Raw genomic sequence first — 20,726 nt, 5'->3', positions numbered from 1 at the left:
TTTTTTTATTCTATTAAAATAAATAATTCATTAAAAAATAAAATTTTTATTTACAAAACAATTTTTAACAATAAGTACAATTTCAATATATATATATATAAATGTATAAAAACAATCGTTAAAAAATATATTTTAAAACTATACTTTGATCTTTTTTTTTTTATAAATTTATAAAAATAATTATAAATTTCTTTATAATTTTGATCTACTTATTTCTTGCCACCACGATGGACGCTCAAGATTTTCTCCATTTTCCATAAACGATTTTTCCAAATGTTTATAAATCTAAAAAAAAAAAGTTCACATTAAATTCATAAATTACAAAGCGATTTAAAAAAAAAAAAATTGATTCGCCTATGATTTTTTTTTTGTAATTTATAATTATTAATTACCTCGCCATCAGACATTCCGAGTGGTGAATTTATAATAAAATCCGGTGGTGCTAAAGTGTCAATTAAAGACACAGCATCCTTGACTAGATCCTTACTCACAGCTATTATTCCATCGCGTAATAAACTATCAATTTTACATTCAGATGATGCATAACCGCCGGCAAATAAATCACCCAATCTTCTTTCAAGAGACCAGGCAGCATAGAGTGAACATAATTTTGACAAAACAAGTCTTTCCTCAATTTCAAATTGACCATTTTTAATTCGATGACAACAATTTTGAATAATTGCATGCTGGAAAAAAAGTAAAAGAAATAATTTAAAAAATTAATAATCTAAAAAAAAATTCAGCAGAAATTGAATTTTTTTATACCTCGGCGTAAATTAGAGTCAAGGTTCGTGCGAAATAAGTTTGAGAATTGTTTCTTGCTTCAAAATTGCCATTTCCATTATTTTTGAGAATTTGAACTTTTTCATGAGTCTTCTTTAAATAGTAACAGGTCAACCATTTAAAAGCCAAAAGAAGATCTGTAAATAATTAAATTTTTATTCGCATTTCTTTTGTTTTTTTTAAATATAAAATAATAAAAAATTTACTATCAAGTTGCATTGTTTGATCGACTGAAGTGCAACGAAATTTCATTAAGAGAATTTCTTGAGCTCCATCGAGAAAATCAGCAGATCCAAGTGGCGATTGAACTCGTTTCCCTTGTAGAATATTTCCCCATTGACTCAATAGCCAATTGCTTGCCTGTTGTATTAAAACATTATTTTCACCTTCATAAGTGCAATTTGCATCATTCTCCGATCTAATATCACCCAATCGAGATACTGAAAAAAAAATAACATTATCTTCTATTATATTAAGTTAACAAATTTCGAAAAACGACACCGACCCCGTGACCTCGACACCGTCCTTGAAAAATCTATTTTCAATTATTTTCAAATAAATCAAAATACTTTGCATATATGCTTTTAGAAAATCTTACAAACTATTTTTATGTAACATCTTTTTTCAATTTTAACCCGAAAAAGGGTTATTTTGCAATTTTTTAAGAATTTTTTGATTTTTTCAATTTTTTATTATTATTTTTTATTATTTATTGTTGTTTTTTCAATTTTTAGTTAGTAACCTATAATATTGTGTCTAATTTTAAGTGTCATTAAAATCAAATGTTTTTAACTTAATAATTTTAACATTTCTTAATTTAAAACGAAACATCTTCTATTATATTAAGTTAACAAATTTCGAAAAACGACACCGACCCCGTGACCTCGACACCGTCCTTAAAAAATCTATTTTCAATTATTTTCAAATAAATTAAAATACTTTGCATATATGCTTTTAGAAAATCTTACAAACTATTTTTATGTAACATCTTTTTTCAATTTTAAGATAAATTTTATACAATATTAATAAGATATTAATTTAAAACATATATAAATTATATATAATATACATAAACTACAATAAGTAAACAACAATAAGTACAATTTTAACCGAGCGAGGAATACATCGCTAGTTTATAATTAATATTATAAGGATATTTTTTCATTTAAATTTACCTTTCAGATAACCATGACCACCGCATGCTTCACGACAATCTTGAATTGCATCGCGTGCTGTCCAGGCGCAAAGTGGTTTTGTCGCTGAGGACAATGCATGAATTTCCATTCCTTTTTCGCTCATCAAATTTTTATCATCCGAGGTAAGCATCTCTATATAAAAATCTCGGGATATTTTCGAAAATTCATGTGAAAATATATTTAATGCAAAAGTTGCCGCTAAATGAGGAAATAGTCGTCCTTGCTGAAATTTTCTCTCTTTATAAAAGAAAAATTTAAAAAAAAAAATTATTCAAAAAGAATAAATTAAATACCTGAACTTGATATTCAATTACGGGCCACTCCTCCTTCGATGTGGGACCAAATTGTTTTCTAACGGCAACATAACGAATTGCAATCACAGTGGCAAGTGTCAAATACATTGTACAAATCATTGTTATTGTCACTCTTCCAGTTGACAATGCACCAAGTGATGCACCTTTAAAAAAAAAAATCAAATATTAAAAACACAAATTTGCTTTGAAAATGAAAATAAAAATATTTTTAATTTTTCTTCTATCTCACCGAAAAGTTTGCTTTGATCTTTAATTCTCGCTACATATTGTCCATTTTCTGTGACATCGGCATTTTTATTTAATAGAGAAAATCGTGGAACTGAATAATTATTAAATAATAAAAATCCATTGTCAACTCCATTTAAAGCGACTTTTTCCCCCATATCACCAACTGTCACACCTGGCATTGGCAAATATGTCTTTGGATCACGAATTTGAATGATAAAAGGATGTAGTCCATGATTTTCATTATCGGGCGTTATTAATTGTGCATAAACAATTGCGTGTGTTGCCGCTTTTCCTTTAAATTCGAAAAAAAATTAATTATCACTTTTAAATTAAAAGAAATTAATTTTCTAACGATAAAAATTCTTCTATTTATTATTATATTATTTATAGTTTCCTTTTATTTTTTTGTATTTTTATTTTTTTTTTAATTATTCTTTTGATTTATATTATTTTACCTAAAGCTCCAGCCCAACATTTAGCGGATTCAAAATTTGGGGAGTGAAAAATGAAATTTTTAGTCTTTTCATCGTATTTGGCGATTGTTTGCATTCCTCTGACATTGGTGCCATGGGCAATTTCAGTTAAAGCAAAGCAACTTGTGTACTGCGAAAAAAAAAGCGAAAACAAATTTTAATCAGTGAAAAATTATTACAAATGACCGAATTCATTTCAAATCAGACAGGCTTGACTTGGTCGGAGCTGAAAATCATTTTCACCTTCAAAATGTTGTTCTTCAATGAATTTTAGACGACACGTATTTTTTTATTTTGCTGAAAAAAATTTTTTCTTTAAGTTATAAGGAGTTCAAATATATAAGTCGAGAACTTCGTTTTTTTTAAAATGAAGAGAAAAAATCTTAAAAGTGATGTAACTTTTTGAGTAATTAAGATTATTCACTTTTTCCTTTTGTGTCTGAAAGAACTTTTATTCTTCTTTCGAAATCCATTGGAAAATTTAAAAAATATTTAAAAAATAATAATTAATAATCTTTACTGTCACAGAGGTTAAAATTGTTAATTTTTTGTGTTCAGTAAAATAGTAGCAAGTATTAATATTAAGAAATTAAAGAATCAGTTATTATTTTTTAAAAAGCAAAATAAGGTATGTTTATATAATTTTTGTATTGTAATGTCACTATTATTATTTTTAAATATGAAAAGGTCTTTTAGGTCTTTTAACGAGGAACAACTTTTATCTGAGACATTTTTTTATATCTAGTGTATTTTTTGAGAAAAATGATGTTTTTCTTTTAAAAAATATAAAAAAAATTTTTTTTCTTGTGCCAGAATCGGGCACAAGTTAAATTCTTGTGGGCAATATTCCTCCCTATGAGCACAATTCCCAAAAAAAATTTTGAGCAAAAAAAAAGGTGGGGTTTTTGAGTAATTTCAAATTAAAGTTTTTTTAGTAAAATGGCCGCCATTTTGTTATTTTTAAATATTTTTTAAATTTTCCAATGGATTTCGAAAGAAGAATAAAAGTCCTTTCAGACACAAAAGGAAAAAGTGAATAATCTTAATTACTCAAAAAGTTACATCACTTTTAAGATTTTTTCTCTTCATTTTAAAAAAAAACGAAGTTCTCGACTTATATATTTGAACTCCTTATAACTTAAAGAAAAAATTTTTTTCAGCAAAATAAAAAAATACGTGTCGTCTAAAATTCATTGAAGAACAACATTTTGAAGGTGAAAATTATTTTCAGCTCCAACCAAGTCAAGCCTGTCTGATTTGAAATGAATTCGGTCTAAATTTTTGTTTCTTTTTTTTTTTGTGTACTCACTTTACCCTGTTGCAAGTTTTCTAAAATTTCCCAATGACGCTCTGAGCCAAGTGATAATATCACTGAAGGTACCATTCCTTGAGTTATTCCCGTTACGACTGGTAAAGAAGCATCGTAATAAAAAAGATAATTAAACCATCCTGGATGATCAATTGGCTAAAAGAATTATTTTTTTTTTTTTTTTGTTAATTTTAACCCCTTTAATATATTAATTTGTTTATTTATTTTTAAATTTATTTATTACCAAAATATCATTTTTAACTAATGAATTGAGTTGTTTATAACATCTTCTTCGAGCTTCGTCTAAATTTACTGCTTTAACGGGCCTTTGAAATTCGGGTGTGATTTCAATAAATTTCCACAATTTTTGCTGTAAATAGAAAAAAAAAAATTTTTTTTTCAATTTCAATAGTCTTCAAATCAAACCTATAATTAATTCGTTAATTGAAATTTATAAATGTTTTTTTAATTATATTTTACCTGATATTTTACTAAATCTTCTCCTAATAAATTAACTTTCAATGATTTCCAATTAAATGTTGCTCGTTTACGATAAATTTCAAGTGGTCCTTTTGGCAAATCTCGAAGTAAATCCATTGTTTTTAATAAATTCTTTGTACACGACCTGAAGAAAAAAGAAATACTTAAAAATAATCTTCAACTAGATTATAAAATATATAATTTATAGTTTCTACATTTTGTTTCTATATAAATAATTAAAAATCCAATTCTCTTTTGATTCACATAAATTATTAGGTGGCATTTTTTTTTTTTTAAATGCAAATCAAATTCACGAGGTAATTGAATTTGTTTTCCAATACACGAACAAGCATTTGATAGACAAATGATTATTGAATTATTAAATTCGTTCAAATTACGAAATTTTTCATCACCAAGAAAAAAAAAAAGTATTTTCTTTTAAACACAAATTACTGTTTATTTCACAATATATTACTAAATACGGTATTAAAAAATTATTTTTTCTATTTTAGTTTTTTTTTAAATATTATTTTATAAAGAAAAATGATAATTGTTTTAATTTTAATTCTAAATATATGCATTAGTGATCAAAGGTATTGGGAAATATTTTCTTCTTGAATTATGAGTAAAAGAAAAAAAAATTAAAATTATTGGTTTTAAATAAAATTAATTAAATCATTTATTTTTACAGTGATTTCAAATTTGATCAAATTTGTCCAAGAAAAGCAAATCAACAATTACAGGAGTTAATTGAAAGGATAATTGAAGAAATCAAAGAACCAATTCAATGTATTGTTTACATTGGCGATTTTTACTATCGAGAAGTAATAAAATTTTTTGAATTAAAAATTTCACATCAATTTCCTATTTATCAGGTGAGTTTTCTTTTTTGGAACTTTTAAATAATTGATCAGATAATCAAAAAAAAAATTGACCTCTCGTAGTAATGATTAAGTAAATTAATTATTATTTTATTCAATATTGTAGTTGAAAATACGGGATAGTCAAAAAATGTCACCACCTCGAAATCGAGTTGTTTCAATTTTAAAGAGCAGTCGAAAATCATCTTGCAATTTGTATCTTATTTTAATGTCTAATGGAATGCAACTTTCAAAATTACTTCAATTCGCTGAGGAGTAAGAAAAAAAAGAAATTCCTTTCCTACTTTTTTTCTTTTTTTTTTTGATTTTAAAATACTTTTTCGTTATTTTCGTAAAAAAATTGATTTTCTAAAAAATAATTTATTTGTAAAAATAGAAGAATTAAAATGGGGATTAAAAATTTTTTTAATAAATAATTTTGTTTATTTTAAAAAATTGAATTGTAATTAAAAAATTTTTTTTCAGAAATCGTCTCATTGACACGCGTGGAATGTTTATAATGATGAACGATTTTCGATTATTACAACCGCAAATGCAATATCTTTGGAATCGAATAATAAATGTGATTTTTATAAGACGATATAATGTATTTAAAAGACGTTCTGGTGAGCAAGTGATTCGTGAATGGTACGATTTAAATACACTTTATTATCCTGTAACTGTAAAAGGACTTGTTGTAACGAAATACATTGATTCTTGGTATCGTGGAAGATTTCGTTACAATATTAATCATTTTCCATTGAAAACACAAAATTTACGGCGCAAACGTTTAAGGTGAATTTCTTTTCAAATTTATCGAAATTTAAATTGATAATAGAATTTAAATTGATTTTTTTTATAGAATTGCTGTATTTCAACATATACCGGCAGTAACGGAAATTGCGATAAACTTTTTCAAAAATCCTTTCAAAAAAACATCACATGCCTTGGGATTGGAATTTGAAGTTTGTTTTTAATATAGCTTATTGAGAATTAAAATTAATTTAATAAAAATTGTATATATATATATTTTTAATTTTTAACAGCTTATGAGAATAATTGCTGAATCAATTAATTTTCGACCATTATTTTATGAGCCAATTAATGTGAAAGATGAAAAATGGGGTAAAATTGGAGAAAATGAAACAACGGGACTTTTAGGTGAAGCTGTCGATAGAAAAGCGGCATTTTATCTTGGTGATTTACATTATACAACGAGACATTTAAATATCGTTGATTTAGCATGGCCTTATAATATTGAATGTTTAACATTTTTAACACCCGAATCGCTAACTGAAAACTCATGGAAATTATTAATTCAACCCTTTGAGTAAGTATATGAAAAAAATTTGTTTTTATTAATTATTATATAATAATAAAATGCTTGGTCTGTCCTTCTGTCCTAACTTGAAGTTGGCCTTTTCTGATTTCACGTGTTTTTTTTTGAATAGTAATCTTATGACGTGTCAAATTTTGACAATTCTTTTTCTCATTTTTGCCAAAGTTGTATAATTGTGTTTCCAAATTTTGGAATAAGTTTCTTTAAAATTCCAAATTCGAAAATTCAATTCACGAAGCTGAAGTACACAACGTTTACCAACGAAATTTTTTTTAAAGTTGTATATTGATTCAAAAATTGTACAAAAAATTTATAATGAGAAAAAAGATGCGTCAGGAAATTTCGTACAAGATAGTAATTAGAAAAAAATTTATTTTTAAAAATTAATTTTTAAGGTACCAGGCGCCAACGAATACCTATTAAATATTAATTATAAAAACATAGGCCTCGAATCAACTTAAAGACACAAAAAAGTCATTTTAGTCGATTTATATACCAAAAAAAAGTGGATTTGTTTTTTATTTTAACAAAAATATTTTACAGATTTTTAAATAAACAAATTTTTTTTTATAATAATCCTTTTCGAAGGGTTAAAGTTGAAATTTTTAGAAATAATTAAATTTCAAAAGATATTGTTAATTTTCAAACAATTATTAAATTTTACAGAACTAAAAATAATTAATCAAAAAAATTTTTGGAAAACATTTTTTAAATTTAATTGAATTTTCAAAGATTTAAAATTGAGATTTTTGAAATTAATTGAAACTTTAAGTGTTTTGTAATTAAAATTTAAGATAATTTCACTAAAAATTTATTAGAAAATGCGAACAAAATACAATAATTTGAAAATAATTTTTAATTGAAAAATGGTTTCAGATAGTTGAATTTTCAAAGAATAACATCATAATGCAATTATTAAAATAGTTAAAAATAATTGAATTTCCTTAGAGTTATAATTGAAATTATTAAATTTGAAAAAAAAAAATTTCGATGGAAAATTTTAGATGCTTTTAAATTCAAATTATTGAAAATTCAATTAATTTTGAATTCAAATTTTTGAGAATAATGAAATTTTATTTGATTTTAAATTTGGAAAATAATTGAATTTCAATTCATTTTGAATTGAAAAATTTTGTGGAAATAATTGAATTTTAATTGAAATTTTGGATAATAATGTAATTTTAATTGAAATTTTGAATAATAATTTAATTTAAGTTCATTTTTGATTGAAAATTTGAATAATTAATTTGAATAGAAATTTTAGAAAATAATTGAATTTTATTTCATTTTAAATTGAAAACTTGGTAAATAATTAAATTTTAAATTGAATATTTTGGATAATTATTGTATTTTTAATTGATTTTGAATTAAAATTTCGGGTAATAAATTGAATTTCAGTTTATTTTGAATTGAAATTTATAAAAAATAATTCAATTTTATTGTGATATTTTTTTTTAAATTATAAACAATTATTAAATTTTACAGAACTAAAAATAATTTATTAAACAATTTTTGGAAAACATTTTTTAAATTTAATTGAATTTTCAAAGATTTAAAATTGAGATTTTTGAAATTAATTGAAACTTTAAGTGTTTTGTAATTAAAATTTAAGATAATTTCACTAAAAATTTATTAGAAAATGCGAACAAAATACAATAATTTGAAAATAATTTTTAATTGAAAAATGGTTTCAGATAGTTGAATTTTCAAAGAATAACATCATAATGCAATTATTAAAATAGTTAAAAATAATTGAATTTCCTTAGAGTTATAATTGAAATTATTAAATTTGAAAAAAAAAAATTTCGATGGAAAATTTTAGATGCTTTTAAATTCAAATTATTGAAAATTCAATTAATTTTGAATTCAAATTTTTGAGAATAATGAAATTTTATTTGATTTTAAATTTGGAAAATAATTGAATTTTAATTCATTTTGAATTGAAAATTTTGGGAAATAATTGAATTTTAATTGAAATTTTAGATAATAATTTAATTTAAGTTCATTTTTGATTGAAAATTTAAATAATTAATTTTAAATAGAAATTTTAGAAAATAATCGAATTTTATTTCATTTTAAATTGAAGACTTGGTAAATAATTAAATTTTAAATTGAAAATTTTTGATAATTATTGGATTTTTAATTGATTTTGAATTAAAATTTCGGGTAATAATGTTTATTTTGAATTGAAATTTTTAAAAAATAATTCAATTTTATTGTGATATTTTTTTTTAAATTATAAACAATTGTTAAATTTCATGAAAATTTTAATTGAAAAATAATTTTGATATAATTGAATTTGTGATGTATTTCATTAAAATTATTAGAAATAATTAATTTAGTGAAGAATCATTTTAGTTCAAAATTTGTTAAATAATTGAATTGAAGAAGATGTGAAGAAGATCTACATTTTATACTAAAAAAAATGTATTTTATTTACATTTTTTTCAAATGTAAAAAAAATGTCGCATTTTATTAAAATAAGTCCGATAAAAGTCGTATTTTTGAAAAAAGTCGGAAAAAGTCGTATAATCCGAGTCCTGTATAATTTTCATTATTATCATTTAATATGTAATAATATTCTAATAAATTAAATTATTATTGATAATATTAATCTTTAATTTTCTTTAGAACAAACAATTAAATACTCAATTTGGCGCGCGTTTAATTTTGCTAGTTATAAATAAAATTTGCTATTTCATGAAATTTGTTTTTTTTTCAGTCTTTATTCATGGATATTGGTGATTCTAACGCTTATAATAGCGGGTATAGTAATATTTCTCTTTGCTCTACTATACGAGAGACGAATAATTTTTTGGAAAATTGGTGACAAAAATATTGAGAAAACAAAGGAATTACTTGGAATTTTTAATAATTTAAAAAATCAAGGGAAAAATGAATTAAAAGATGAATTTATGAATGAAATGGAAGGACTTTATTTATTTAGTGAACCTACAAATAGTATGTTATATACTTATAGTATGTTATTGCAAGTTTCTTTGCCACTGTTACCGCGAGCATTTGCAGTGAGAATATTAATTGGATGGTGGTGGATTTACGCTATTTTAATTACTTGTTCATATCGAGCAAGTTTAACAGCCGCACTTGCAAATCCCACACTTAGGTAAAAATACTACAAAAATTTAATTTTTTTTTTCAAAATTAGGTAAATTTTCTTCTTTTTTTTTTTAGAGTGACAATAGACACAATTGAAGAATTATCGAATAATTTAATAAAAGTTGGCAGTTGGGGCGAGGAGAAGAAAGAATATTTTCTATTGTCTGGCGATGAGAATTTACAAAAAATTGGCAATCGATTTGAGGAGATCTCTAATGAGAATGATGCTGTTAATCGTGTGGCAAAGGGAAAATTTTGTTATTATGAAAATATTTTTGTATTACAACAAGTACGTGTGAGACGGCAAATATTTGAATATGAATTAAAAAGAAATTCAACGGATAATAATGGTAATATTGGAGAGGAAAGAAATTTACATGTCATGGAGGAATGTGTTGTCAATATGCCAGTATCGATAGGATTAGATAAGAATTCACCTTTGAAACCTCGCGTTGATCAATTGGTTAGATTTTTATAAGATTTATTTCAAGAAAATTAGAATTTCGGAAAATTTTTATATTTCCTTTTGTTTTTTGTTTTTCATTTTTTTTAGGTAAAACGAGCCATTGAAGTGGGATTATTACAAAAATGGTTGAAAGACGCAATGGAATGGTCAAAAATAGCGGAGATGAAACAAGAAAATGAAGCTGAGAAAGCAATTGCAAATTTACGAAAATTACAAGGCGCCTTAGTGGCATTGGCAGTTGGATATTTTTTAGGTTTTTTTGCATTATTCGCGGAAATTTTATATTGGAAATACATTGTCATGAGGAATCCATTATTCGATAAGTATCATTTGGATTTATTTTACAAGGATAAATTTTGAAAAAAAATTTTTAATTTGACTAATTAGAAGATTTAGTAATGAATTTAATAAATTTCAATTTATTATATTAATTAATTTGTTCATTTATTTAACTAATTTCAATATTAAATTATTCATTTGAAAAAACTAGTATAGAAGGTTATGATAAAATTACAGAATAATAATAAACTTATTTGAATTTATAATAAATAAGTTTCACATCAAGTCCATAGGTACAAGTCCAATTTAATTTTATTTCATTAAAATAAATTATTTATTTACTTTATGATAACATTTTTCTCTTTTTAAAAATTGTGATGCAAAAAGAAAATTCAATTCTTTGGTGGAAAATATTTTTTTAAATTGAAATTTTAAATACATTTACATTTTTCTAATTTTTACATTTAAATTGATGACAATCTTATTATTTTTAATTAAAATTAAATAAAATGTATAACAATGTTAATTCTTTTTTTTTTTTGAAAAGTTAATTAAAAAAATTTTTCGATATATATACTTTTCAACTTTCTTTATTATTATGTATTCAAATTATAAATTCTTGAAATGAAATTGTACTTTTAAAATTTTGTGACCTACCTCGAACTAATATGGGTAAATTTCAAGTATAAAAAGCAATTGCACAATACTTGTTAGTTTTAAACCTGTAATTTGACACTTTATTGAACAAGTTTTCACACCTTTTGCAATTTTATATATATATTTTTAAATTGATGAAAATTAATGTCACGAACTTTTAATCGCAGGAGAATAATACTGACAAGACTTGTCACTTGAGTCAAAGTTTACAAGTATATCTCATCTATATTACGACACACATACACATTAATCTTGTTTTTCATGCATTTAAATGTGTTTGTGTAATTTAAATAACCTGTTGACATCACTGAGATTTTCTTGTTTGTTTGGTTTTTTTTTTCTACAAAACTTTTTCTATTTTCAAAAAATATTAATACTTCTTTAAAAAAGTTTAATTAAATTTTTTTTTTGACAAAAAAGCACTTTCTTACATTATTTATTTTGAGGTTTTTTCTCAATAATTTGCCAAAAAAAGAAGTGATGTGGCAAAATGATAAACAAGAGAAAACTTAATTTTGATTGGTTATTTCATAATCAAAATGAAAAGGCGGGAAATGATTAATTTTAAAATATTAGAATTTAAAATGTAAGTAAAATATAAAATTAATGTTTCAATTTTTTTTAGTTATGGAAAAAAATGGAATTCATTACTTTTGTAACCAGAAATCTTTTTTTTTAATTATATTTTATAGATTTTTGAGAAATTTTATCGACAGAGTTTTGAATTGATTGGTGCTGACATCTGTGTTCGTTGGTAAAAATATCGACTGGGAAAAAATGCGGGACGACGCAACCTGCATTACACATGTCATTTGAAAGTTTTTCAAATTAAAGGAAGTGGTGCAGCATTTTTAACAATTAATGGAAAAAAATAAGAAAATTCATAATTATTGAAAGAAAGGAATTGAAAAAATTAAACGGATCTTCAATAATATGGGTATGTACACAATGTTAGAAATATTTTTTTGCGATTTCGTCAATTTTTTTTTTTTGACAAATTTTTAGGTTATAGCCGCGAAAAAACCAATGTTTACATTTTCGTATTTTTAATTTTAACATTAAATTACTGATATTATATAGATAATTTGAGTTTTCGTTCATAAAAGAGAAAATTATTTTTAATACAAAATAATCTGTTGCTTTAAAATTCTCAATTTAATTGAATCAATTTTTAATAGAAAATTCCTTAGAACTATTTGAGTTTATTTTTTATATTTTACCAATAAAAATAACCTTTTTTTTCTGAAAATAAATTAGAAATCTAATTTTAATCTAAATGATCAGCTATAAATATTAATGTTTTTATCAAAGAAATTGGAATATCGATTATTTAATATCCCATATAAACATGTATAAACTATGTCAGAGATCCCTTTCTACAATTTAGTTGTAAAAATTTACATTTCTAAAATCGTTACCGTTAATCTAACATCGCTTTCTGTGTATAAGTTTAACATATCAATTTTGAAAGTATATATATTTTTTTTATGATAAAATCTGTCATTTAAACACGAGCGCGCGTATTCTATAATTTTTTCTATTTATCTTTCTGATTACAAATGTGATGATTATTTAAAAAAAATACATATATTTTGTAATTATTAATAACATATTTTCTGAAAATTAATTCAATTAGTTGTATATTGATATTATATAAAATTTCAGCTATAAAGAATAAAATTTTAATACATTCGCTATTTAAATTTCTAGTTGTAAATTTCTCTTAATTTATATTTATATTATTACAATTTGTTAATTCATGAGATCTTTGCTTTTTTTTTCTTCGAAAAAAGTAATGAAAAGCAAATAAGAATTGTTTTTTTTTTTTTTAATCTAAAAATTCAATTTTTTTTTTTGCAGATTAAATGGATTATTAGAGAAATTAATAATTTATTATTTTTATTAAAAAAGAAATATTTTGAAAAAAAAAATACTAAAACAATTTATATTTCAATAAATATGCGGAAATAGTATAAAAGATTTAAAAAAAAAAAATCGTTATTTGAATTTTACATTGTTGCAATTAATTCTTTAACAACCAATGATTCAATAGAGTAGTCAATTTTTTTAACTCCTTTTTTTTTTATCTTTAAATGTGAGTCACGATTGATCGTTTATATTGATTAGGATTTAGTTCCTGTTTTGGTATCGACAAATTAGCCGGGTAGGTTAGACATGGATATTTTAACTTCGGAATTTCTTCACGAGAATTCACACACTTAATTTAAAAATTTAATCCCGCGAGACAATTTTTCTGGGCGTTCCAGGAAATTCTTTTCAAAATTTAGATCCGGTTTCAAAGAATGAACCTATTGTCATTCACTATAAAAAAAAAATATATATATATACACTATAAGAATAAATCAATCTCCTTTTTTACGACCTTGAAAATGATTCATGCGATGCGAAGAGTTTCATCGTTCAATTTCCACATCCTTGTCTCAACAATTATTCACTTTCGAATTGAAATTATATATTTTAATAGACAAACTTTAGTTTAGACATTTCAATGTCATTAAAAATATTTCAATTCAACTATTTAGATAAGAAATCGATTTTTATCGATTTAATTCTTTCTCAGGATGCTGTTATTGATATTTGCAAATTATATTTTTCTTTTTTAAATTTAATTATATAATTATATTATTTATTTTTTTTGTATAATTATAATTTTTGTTGATTGAAGGAAATTAATTTTTTTTATTCATTTTTTGTTAAATAAAATTTATTTCGACTTAAAAGAAAAAAAAATTTATTTTTTTTTTTAATTAATTACTATTAATATGAAAACAATGGAAGTAATGTTTATCTCTTAATAACTTTGTTTTAGTCAAAACATTGTGTAATTAACATATATGCACTTCCATTATTCATTTCCTTCAATGAATAATTTTTCATAATTTTGAAATAAGATAATTTCATCTAATTAACGAAATATTTCTCTATCTTAAGCCTTGTAAATTTCTAATTATGAAATTCTTACAAAAAAAGTGTTTCACACACATAAATTTATATATAAATAAAAAAAAATCTTCTGTATATATAACCGTGAATTTTTTCCTCGAACTCTCTTTAATTAATTAAAAAGATTCTAAAAATAGAAAAAAAAAAAAGTCATTAGGATTTGCCAATGGTTGTGCATTTTTTTGTGCAAGAGAGGATTATTTTTTTGAATCATTAAAAATTTTTTTGTTGCATTAGGCTCTCTTTTTCTTTTTTTTTTTATCCTGGGAAAAGAAATATTTTTTTTTTTAAGAAAAATATTACCAACATCTTTGTAATTCTATTGAACGAAATTATATAATATCCTTATAATTTGTTTCTTCTAATTTGAATTTATTTTTGTAAATAATTCTTATATATATGAAAAAAATTAATTTCTCCAGATAAAAAAATATTTTAAAGTGAAAAGAACATTCGCTAACGTTATAATATTTTCTTCAAATAACAAATATTATTCCATCACATTAACGGTTTTCATGTGGGGAAAAAAGTTCACAAATTTTTTTTTTTCGGTCAAAAGATGATTTTTGATTCACTTCTTTTTTTTTAAAGAAAGGTTTTAATTTTTTTTTTTAATTATAAAATAATAAAACTGAAAATAAATATATTTTTGAAAAATACAATAATTGTAGATTATTATATTGTCTTTTTTTAATTATTATAAATTAGTATTTATCTAATACGAACAATGGGTATAATTAAAAATAAATATTTAAAATTAATTGGAACTGATGAAGCGCTAAATCAATGTTAGACAGTCGGGGGAATTTTTTTTTTTTTTTTTTTTTATTGTTTGTGAAATTTTCGTTGATTGGATATTAACTTTTTTTTCTTTTTTAATTTCAGTAAGCGAGTTTCCATTAGCCTTGAATGACAATAAACAATTAGTACGAAAGGTTGATGACGAGAATCAGTGTCAAACATTGGAGGCTAATCTAGATAATTACGTGACGTGTTATTAATATACAATATTTTTATAAAATATATAAAAAAATATTGTATATAATAAGTGCGGTAAAAGTTTTGTGGAATTTTTTTTTTTTTTTTTCGCAAGCCGCAAAAATGGTTTCGTTTTTTCTGCTGATCAACCGTATCATTGTCAATATCAATTGAGACCTTATTTTCTCGAAACTTTTTTTTTCCCTTCACTTGCATTGACATTGATTTGACCTTGAATATAAATTGACCTTCATTGGGAAGGACTTTTGATAGTCCGAAAGTTCCGCTCGCGATTTTGTTTAATTCAAAAACGTGTTATCTATCAATCAATCATTTATTTTTTTTAAAGAGTCTTATTTATTTATTTTTTTTTTTATTTAAATTTTTGTTTCTATTTTTAAATTTAAAGAAGACATTTTACCCTTAGGGCCTCTTAAATTATAATGATTACAATACTTTTTTTTTAGTAATTTATTTTTTAAATGAAATATCATACAAGATTAAATAAAAAAAAATTAGTTATGAAAGTTTGTTGGTTTATTAAAATTTATCTATTTCTTGATTTTTATGAAAATAATTTTAAAAATACAAACTTCCATAAAGAAATAATTTTTTTTTTTTTTTTTTATTATGTATTTCTCCGTTTCACTTATTGTATACATTATGAGGGGAAGTAAATAAATGAGTGCTCGAATTTGTATTAAACTAAAATAAAGTCTTTTATTAAATTGAAGGTTATCGTCGAGGCTTGGGTAATGCGCATACGCAAAAAGTATGTGTTTACAAATAGAAAACCCAAGCCGTACTGATTTTTCCAAGGGTAGCAAAAACCCTGGAAGGTACAAAAACAATTTTGATTCTGGTGGGAGGCGGTGAGATGTTTTTCGAAAAGAATGTAAACGATTTTTACATAGGTAACTGTTTACCTAGATGAGGTAAATTGTCGTCCGGGCGATAATCCGGGTACCGCAATTTTGTATACGTACGGTACCTCTGACGCGCCGTAATAAAACTATAACTCTAATCTTAAAAACATCTGCCAAAGAGTAATAAAAGTGAAAGCGTTTTTGGGAAAACTAAATTACAATATTTTCTTAAAATAAATATTTGAAAATCTTAGAAAACAACATTTCACTACGCCACAGTACCCCCTCACCAGTGGTAACGATATTATAAAATTTTCTAAGTTTACAGAAAATTTTAATTATTTAAAGTCATTCGTGCATACATATAAACTTAAATCCTAAAGAAGAATATATATGCTGTCTATAATATTACAAAAAAGAAAATATATATATACTCACACATAAAACAATCCGTCGTTAAAATTTATACATATTTAATTAAATCCTGCCTGAAATCTATTAGGAAATTTAACTGTTCTACCTGAACGTGTTTGACGATGATTATTGTTTACATTATTATCGTTTTCTTTATTCGCTTCGTTTCTATTGTCTACATTTATCTGTATGTTCGTTTCTACAGTAATTTGTTCTTCGTCGTCGTCCTGATTATTGACATTTATATCATTATTGTCCGAAACTAAAAATGCAGGTTTAAGTCGATCGATGGAAACTCTGACATGTTTATTATTAATTTCGATTACAAAAGTTTTATCATTGCGCTCAATGACTTTGTAAGGACCATCGTAAGGTGGCTGAGAGAGACCTCTTACAGCGTCGTGACGTAGAAATACATATTCTGTTGTTTTTAATTCTTTAAAAATAAATGTTTTCTTTGTACCATGTCGAACTACCGGACTCGGTTTTACATTTTCGATTGATCGCTTTAAGCGCTTTACAAATTGAGAAGTTGGCTCTGAATTATTTGGTACAAAGAATTCTCCAGGTAGGCGTATACCTGTACCATATAACATTTCTGCTGCCGTTGAATTTAAATCGTCTTTCATAGACGTCCTAATACCTAACAAAACAATTGGTAAAATTTCGACCCAATTATCTGAATTGTGACATTTAATCGCGGTTTTTAATTGTCGGTGGAATCTTTCTACCAATCCGTTTGAAGCCGGATGGTATGCCGTCGTTCGAATTTGTTTACTCCCTAACAACCTGCAGAGTTCTTTAAACAAATCGGATTCAAATTGCCGTCCCTGATCTGACGTAATTCTTAATGGCACCCCGAAACGCGAAATCCATACGTAAAGAAATGCTGATGCCACAGTAGCCGCTTCCATATCTACAATGGGAATTGCTTCTGGCCAACGCGAGAATCTGTCGACGCAAGTTAAACAATAGCGGTAACCTTGCGAGAATGGCATTGTAATCAAATCTATATGGACGTGTTCGAAACGACCTGCTAATTTTTCAAAATTACCAACGGGTGATGAAACGTGTCTAGTAATTTTGCATCGTTGACATGCTATACATTCTCGAGCCCATTTCCTCGAATCTTTATTTATTGAGGGCCATACAAAACGTGCACATAAAAGTTTTTGTGTAGCCTTTATTCCCGGATGAGATAATTCATGCAATGATTTGAAAATATCGCGTCTTAAAGATTCAGGAACGTAAGGTCGAACAGTCTCTCGCGTGACGTCACAGTACAGGGTAGCGTCAAAAACCTGAAAATTTACCTTTTTCAATTGTAAAGAATTATTATTAGATTCTAATATTTCGCGTAATTCTTTATCCTCTTTTTGAGCGGACTCTAGTGATTTATGATCAACTGTCTGAGTAATAATTTCTATTCGCGACAAGGCATCTGCGACATAGTTTTCCTGTCCTTTAATGTGACGTATGTCCGTTGTAAACTGTCCTATATAGTCAAGGTGGCGAAACTGTCGCGGTGAGCATTTATCGAGATTTTTATTGAAAGCAAATGTTAGAGGTTTGTGGTCAGTAAAAATAACAAAATTTCTACCTTCGACAGCATAGCTGAAACGTTTGACAGACGAATACATTGATAGAAGTTCGCGATCATACGCGCTATATTTTCTTTGCGCCGAGTTTAAATTTTTTGTATAAAACGCTAATGGTTCCCACGAGTTGTCTACAAATTGTTGTAAAACAGCTCCCATTGCATAATCGGACGCATCGACTGCGATACTTATCGGTGCGCCTGGCGCGGGATGGGCCAACATCGTGGCATTTGCCAACGCTGTTTTTGACGCGAGAAAAGCATTTTTTTCTTCAATTTCCCAGTTTATTTTGTCGCTCCCCTTTTTTGAACCTTTTAATAAATTATTAAGAGGTTGTATAATTTCGGCCGCCTTCGGTATGAAACGTCGATAAAAATTTATCATTCCTAAAAATCTTCTAACCTGCTTGACGTTTTCAGGTTGTGGAAAATTTTTAATTGCTTCGACGCGCTCGGTTAAAGGTTTTATTCCGTGAGAGTCTACAGTATAACCTAAGAAAGTAATTTCATTCACACCGAAAACACACTTCGCGGGATTAATTACAACGCCGTATTTATTCAACCTTTTAAACAAAATGTTCAGATGCTCGTAATGTTGCTCCTCATTTTCTGATGCTATTAAAAAATCGTCAATATAGGCAAAAACAAAATCTAAACCGCGAGTTATTTCGTCAACAAATCTTTGGCAAGTTTGAGCCGCATTACGCAATCCGAACATCATGTTTGTGGCTTCAAATAAGCCGAAAGGAGTAGTAATCGCGGTTTTTTTAATATCCTCAGGTGCAACCGGGATTTGATGATAAGCCCTAATTAAATCTAGTTTTGAAAATACCTTTTTGTTGTAAAGATGTTGTGAGAAGTCTTCAATATGTGGTGGAGAATACCTGTCGGGTACAGTTCGGGCATTGACACCTCGATAATCGCCACAAGGTCGTAAAGAACCGTCTTTTTTCGGAACCAAGTGTAACGGAGATGCCCAATCTGCGTCGGAAGGACGAAGAGTTCCCTGTTGTACCAATACGTCGAAATCAGATTTTGCCTTTTTTAAACGGTCGGGAGCTAATCGACGAGGTCGGCTGAAAACAGGTGGTCCAGGAGTTGTTTTGATGTGGTGTTGAACATTATGTTTCACTCTTTCTTTTCCGAAAACTGGTGGGCGAGTAATATCTGGGTATTTTGCGAGAAGGCGATGGTACCTCGAATTTTCACAAACTGTTTTAATTGTCGCGATTTCCACGTCTAGTAACCGTGCTTGAGTCGTAAAATTTGTAATAGAGTCAATTATACGCGTATTTCGAGGATCGACTAATAAACCGTAGTGAGATAGAAAATCTATCCCTATTATTGGCTTATTGATATCGGCTATTATAAATATCCACTTGAAACTACGTCGCAGTGCGAGATCGAGATCCAACGCGATGGTGCCGTACGTAGCGATATTTGTGCCATTTGCTGCAAAAAGTTCATATTTGTCCTTTTTCACATTTTCGCGCACTAATTTTCGAGGATATACGCACACATCAGCACCAGTGTCAACAAGAAAGGAAATTTTGGAACGTCGATCTGTAACAAAAATGCGGCGAGAATTTGAACCGTCGTTATGTGCCGCTTCTACGCACGGCTCAGCTCGTTTCCCGATTTCCATAAAGGACATTCCGGCCGACACTTGGTTGCTTTTTCTTTAAATCGCCAATGGTACCAGCAAACCCGAGCATCGTCCGAAGAACGGGCCGGCGCTGGCGTACCACTACGACTTTTCGATGCCCCATGTTTTCGACCGCGCGATTGAGAACGATTGCGGCCACTTGTCACTGCACTTATTTGAAGTTTTAACTGTTTTATTTCTTCACGTAAAACACTTAACTCCGAATCTTGCGAGATTGCCGCAACTCGATCAGTTCCTGACTTAACCTCATGCATACGATCTGCCATTTCGGTTAAAACTTGTGCCTTTGTTTCCGTGGAGGCAGCTAGAACTCGCTGAATACTCGCGGGCAATCTTGAACGCCAGATTGCAAGAATCACTTCATCTGTGATTGACGGAAGAGCTAATTTTTTAAAGTCGCGGAAAAATTGCGAGGGCGTTCGGTCGCCCATCTCTTCACTTTCCATTAATTTTCGCACTCGCGTACTGTCAGATTCCGTCAATCTTTTGGTTAACTCGCCCTTTAAAAAATCAAATTTTTCGGTCACAGGGGGGTTAAGAACAACATCTTCGATTTGCTCAATATACTGTTCGCCTATATGAGCAATCGTAATGTTGAACATCATATCGTCGTCGGTTATTTTTGCTGTCGTGAACTGCACTTCGAGCAATTTAAACCATAATTCAATTTTCTGCGGCCAAAATTGGGGTACGCGCAAACTGTGTTGAGTCACTACTCGTGCAGGTTCACCATTGGTGCC

General features: G+C 26.5%; 3 protein-coding genes across 5 annotated transcripts in view; 2 read left to right on the top strand and 1 right to left on the bottom strand.

The window, feature by feature from the left end:
• Positions 1-26: 26 nt before the first annotated feature.
• Positions 27-11,985, bottom strand: LOC127287327 (peroxisomal acyl-coenzyme A oxidase 3-like). 3 transcript variants are annotated; one of them, XM_051314179.1, is made up of 12 exons: positions 11,933-11,985; positions 4,784-4,928; positions 4,548-4,673; positions 4,304-4,459; positions 2,977-3,124; positions 2,523-2,813; positions 2,273-2,436; positions 1,959-2,202; positions 990-1,223; positions 766-920; positions 393-686; positions 27-285 (listed from the first exon to the last, which is right to left on the bottom strand). In XM_051314179.1, coding segments are annotated over exons 1-12 (2,052 nt in total). In that variant the 5' UTR covers positions 11,935-11,985; the 3' UTR covers positions 27-192. The 3 variants fall into 3 exon arrangements, with proteins under 3 accessions (XP_051170136.1, XP_051170138.1, XP_051170137.1); XM_051314181.1 differs by lacking the exon at positions 11,933-11,985 and adding an exon at positions 11,797-11,821; XM_051314180.1 differs by lacking the exon at positions 11,933-11,985 and adding an exon at positions 11,502-11,717.
• Positions 1,970-10,996, top strand: LOC127287332 (ionotropic receptor 21a). The gene is made up of 8 exons (XM_051314186.1): positions 1,970-2,101; positions 5,475-5,658; positions 6,130-6,438; positions 6,506-6,608; positions 6,690-6,973; positions 9,705-10,106; positions 10,175-10,562; positions 10,653-10,996. The coding sequence occupies exons 3-8, from the start codon at positions 6,155-6,157 to the stop codon at positions 10,923-10,925; spliced, it is 1,734 nt and encodes a 577-aa protein (XP_051170143.1). The 5' UTR covers positions 1,970-2,101; positions 5,475-5,658; positions 6,130-6,154; the 3' UTR covers positions 10,926-10,996.
• Positions 11,986-12,314: 329 nt separating the features above from the next.
• Positions 12,315-20,726, top strand: part of LOC127287382 (dual oxidase) — a 35,291-nt gene continuing 26,879 nt past the window's right edge. Inside the window, exon 1 of the mRNA XM_051314280.1 lies at positions 12,315-12,438. The gene's annotated coding sequence lies outside the window, so the exon portion shown is untranslated. The remainder of the gene's footprint in view (positions 12,439-20,726) is intronic.

This window comes from Leptopilina boulardi, unplaced genomic scaffold (genome assembly GCF_019393585.1).
Source record: "Leptopilina boulardi isolate dan_hultmark-lab unplaced genomic scaffold, ZJU_Lbou_2.1 LbouV2_368, whole genome shotgun sequence".
Lineage (NCBI taxonomy): Eukaryota > Metazoa > Arthropoda > Insecta > Hymenoptera > Figitidae > Leptopilina > Leptopilina boulardi.
Note: the sequence above shows the minus strand (reverse complement) of the source record. Positions and strands in the feature narration are given on the sequence as shown.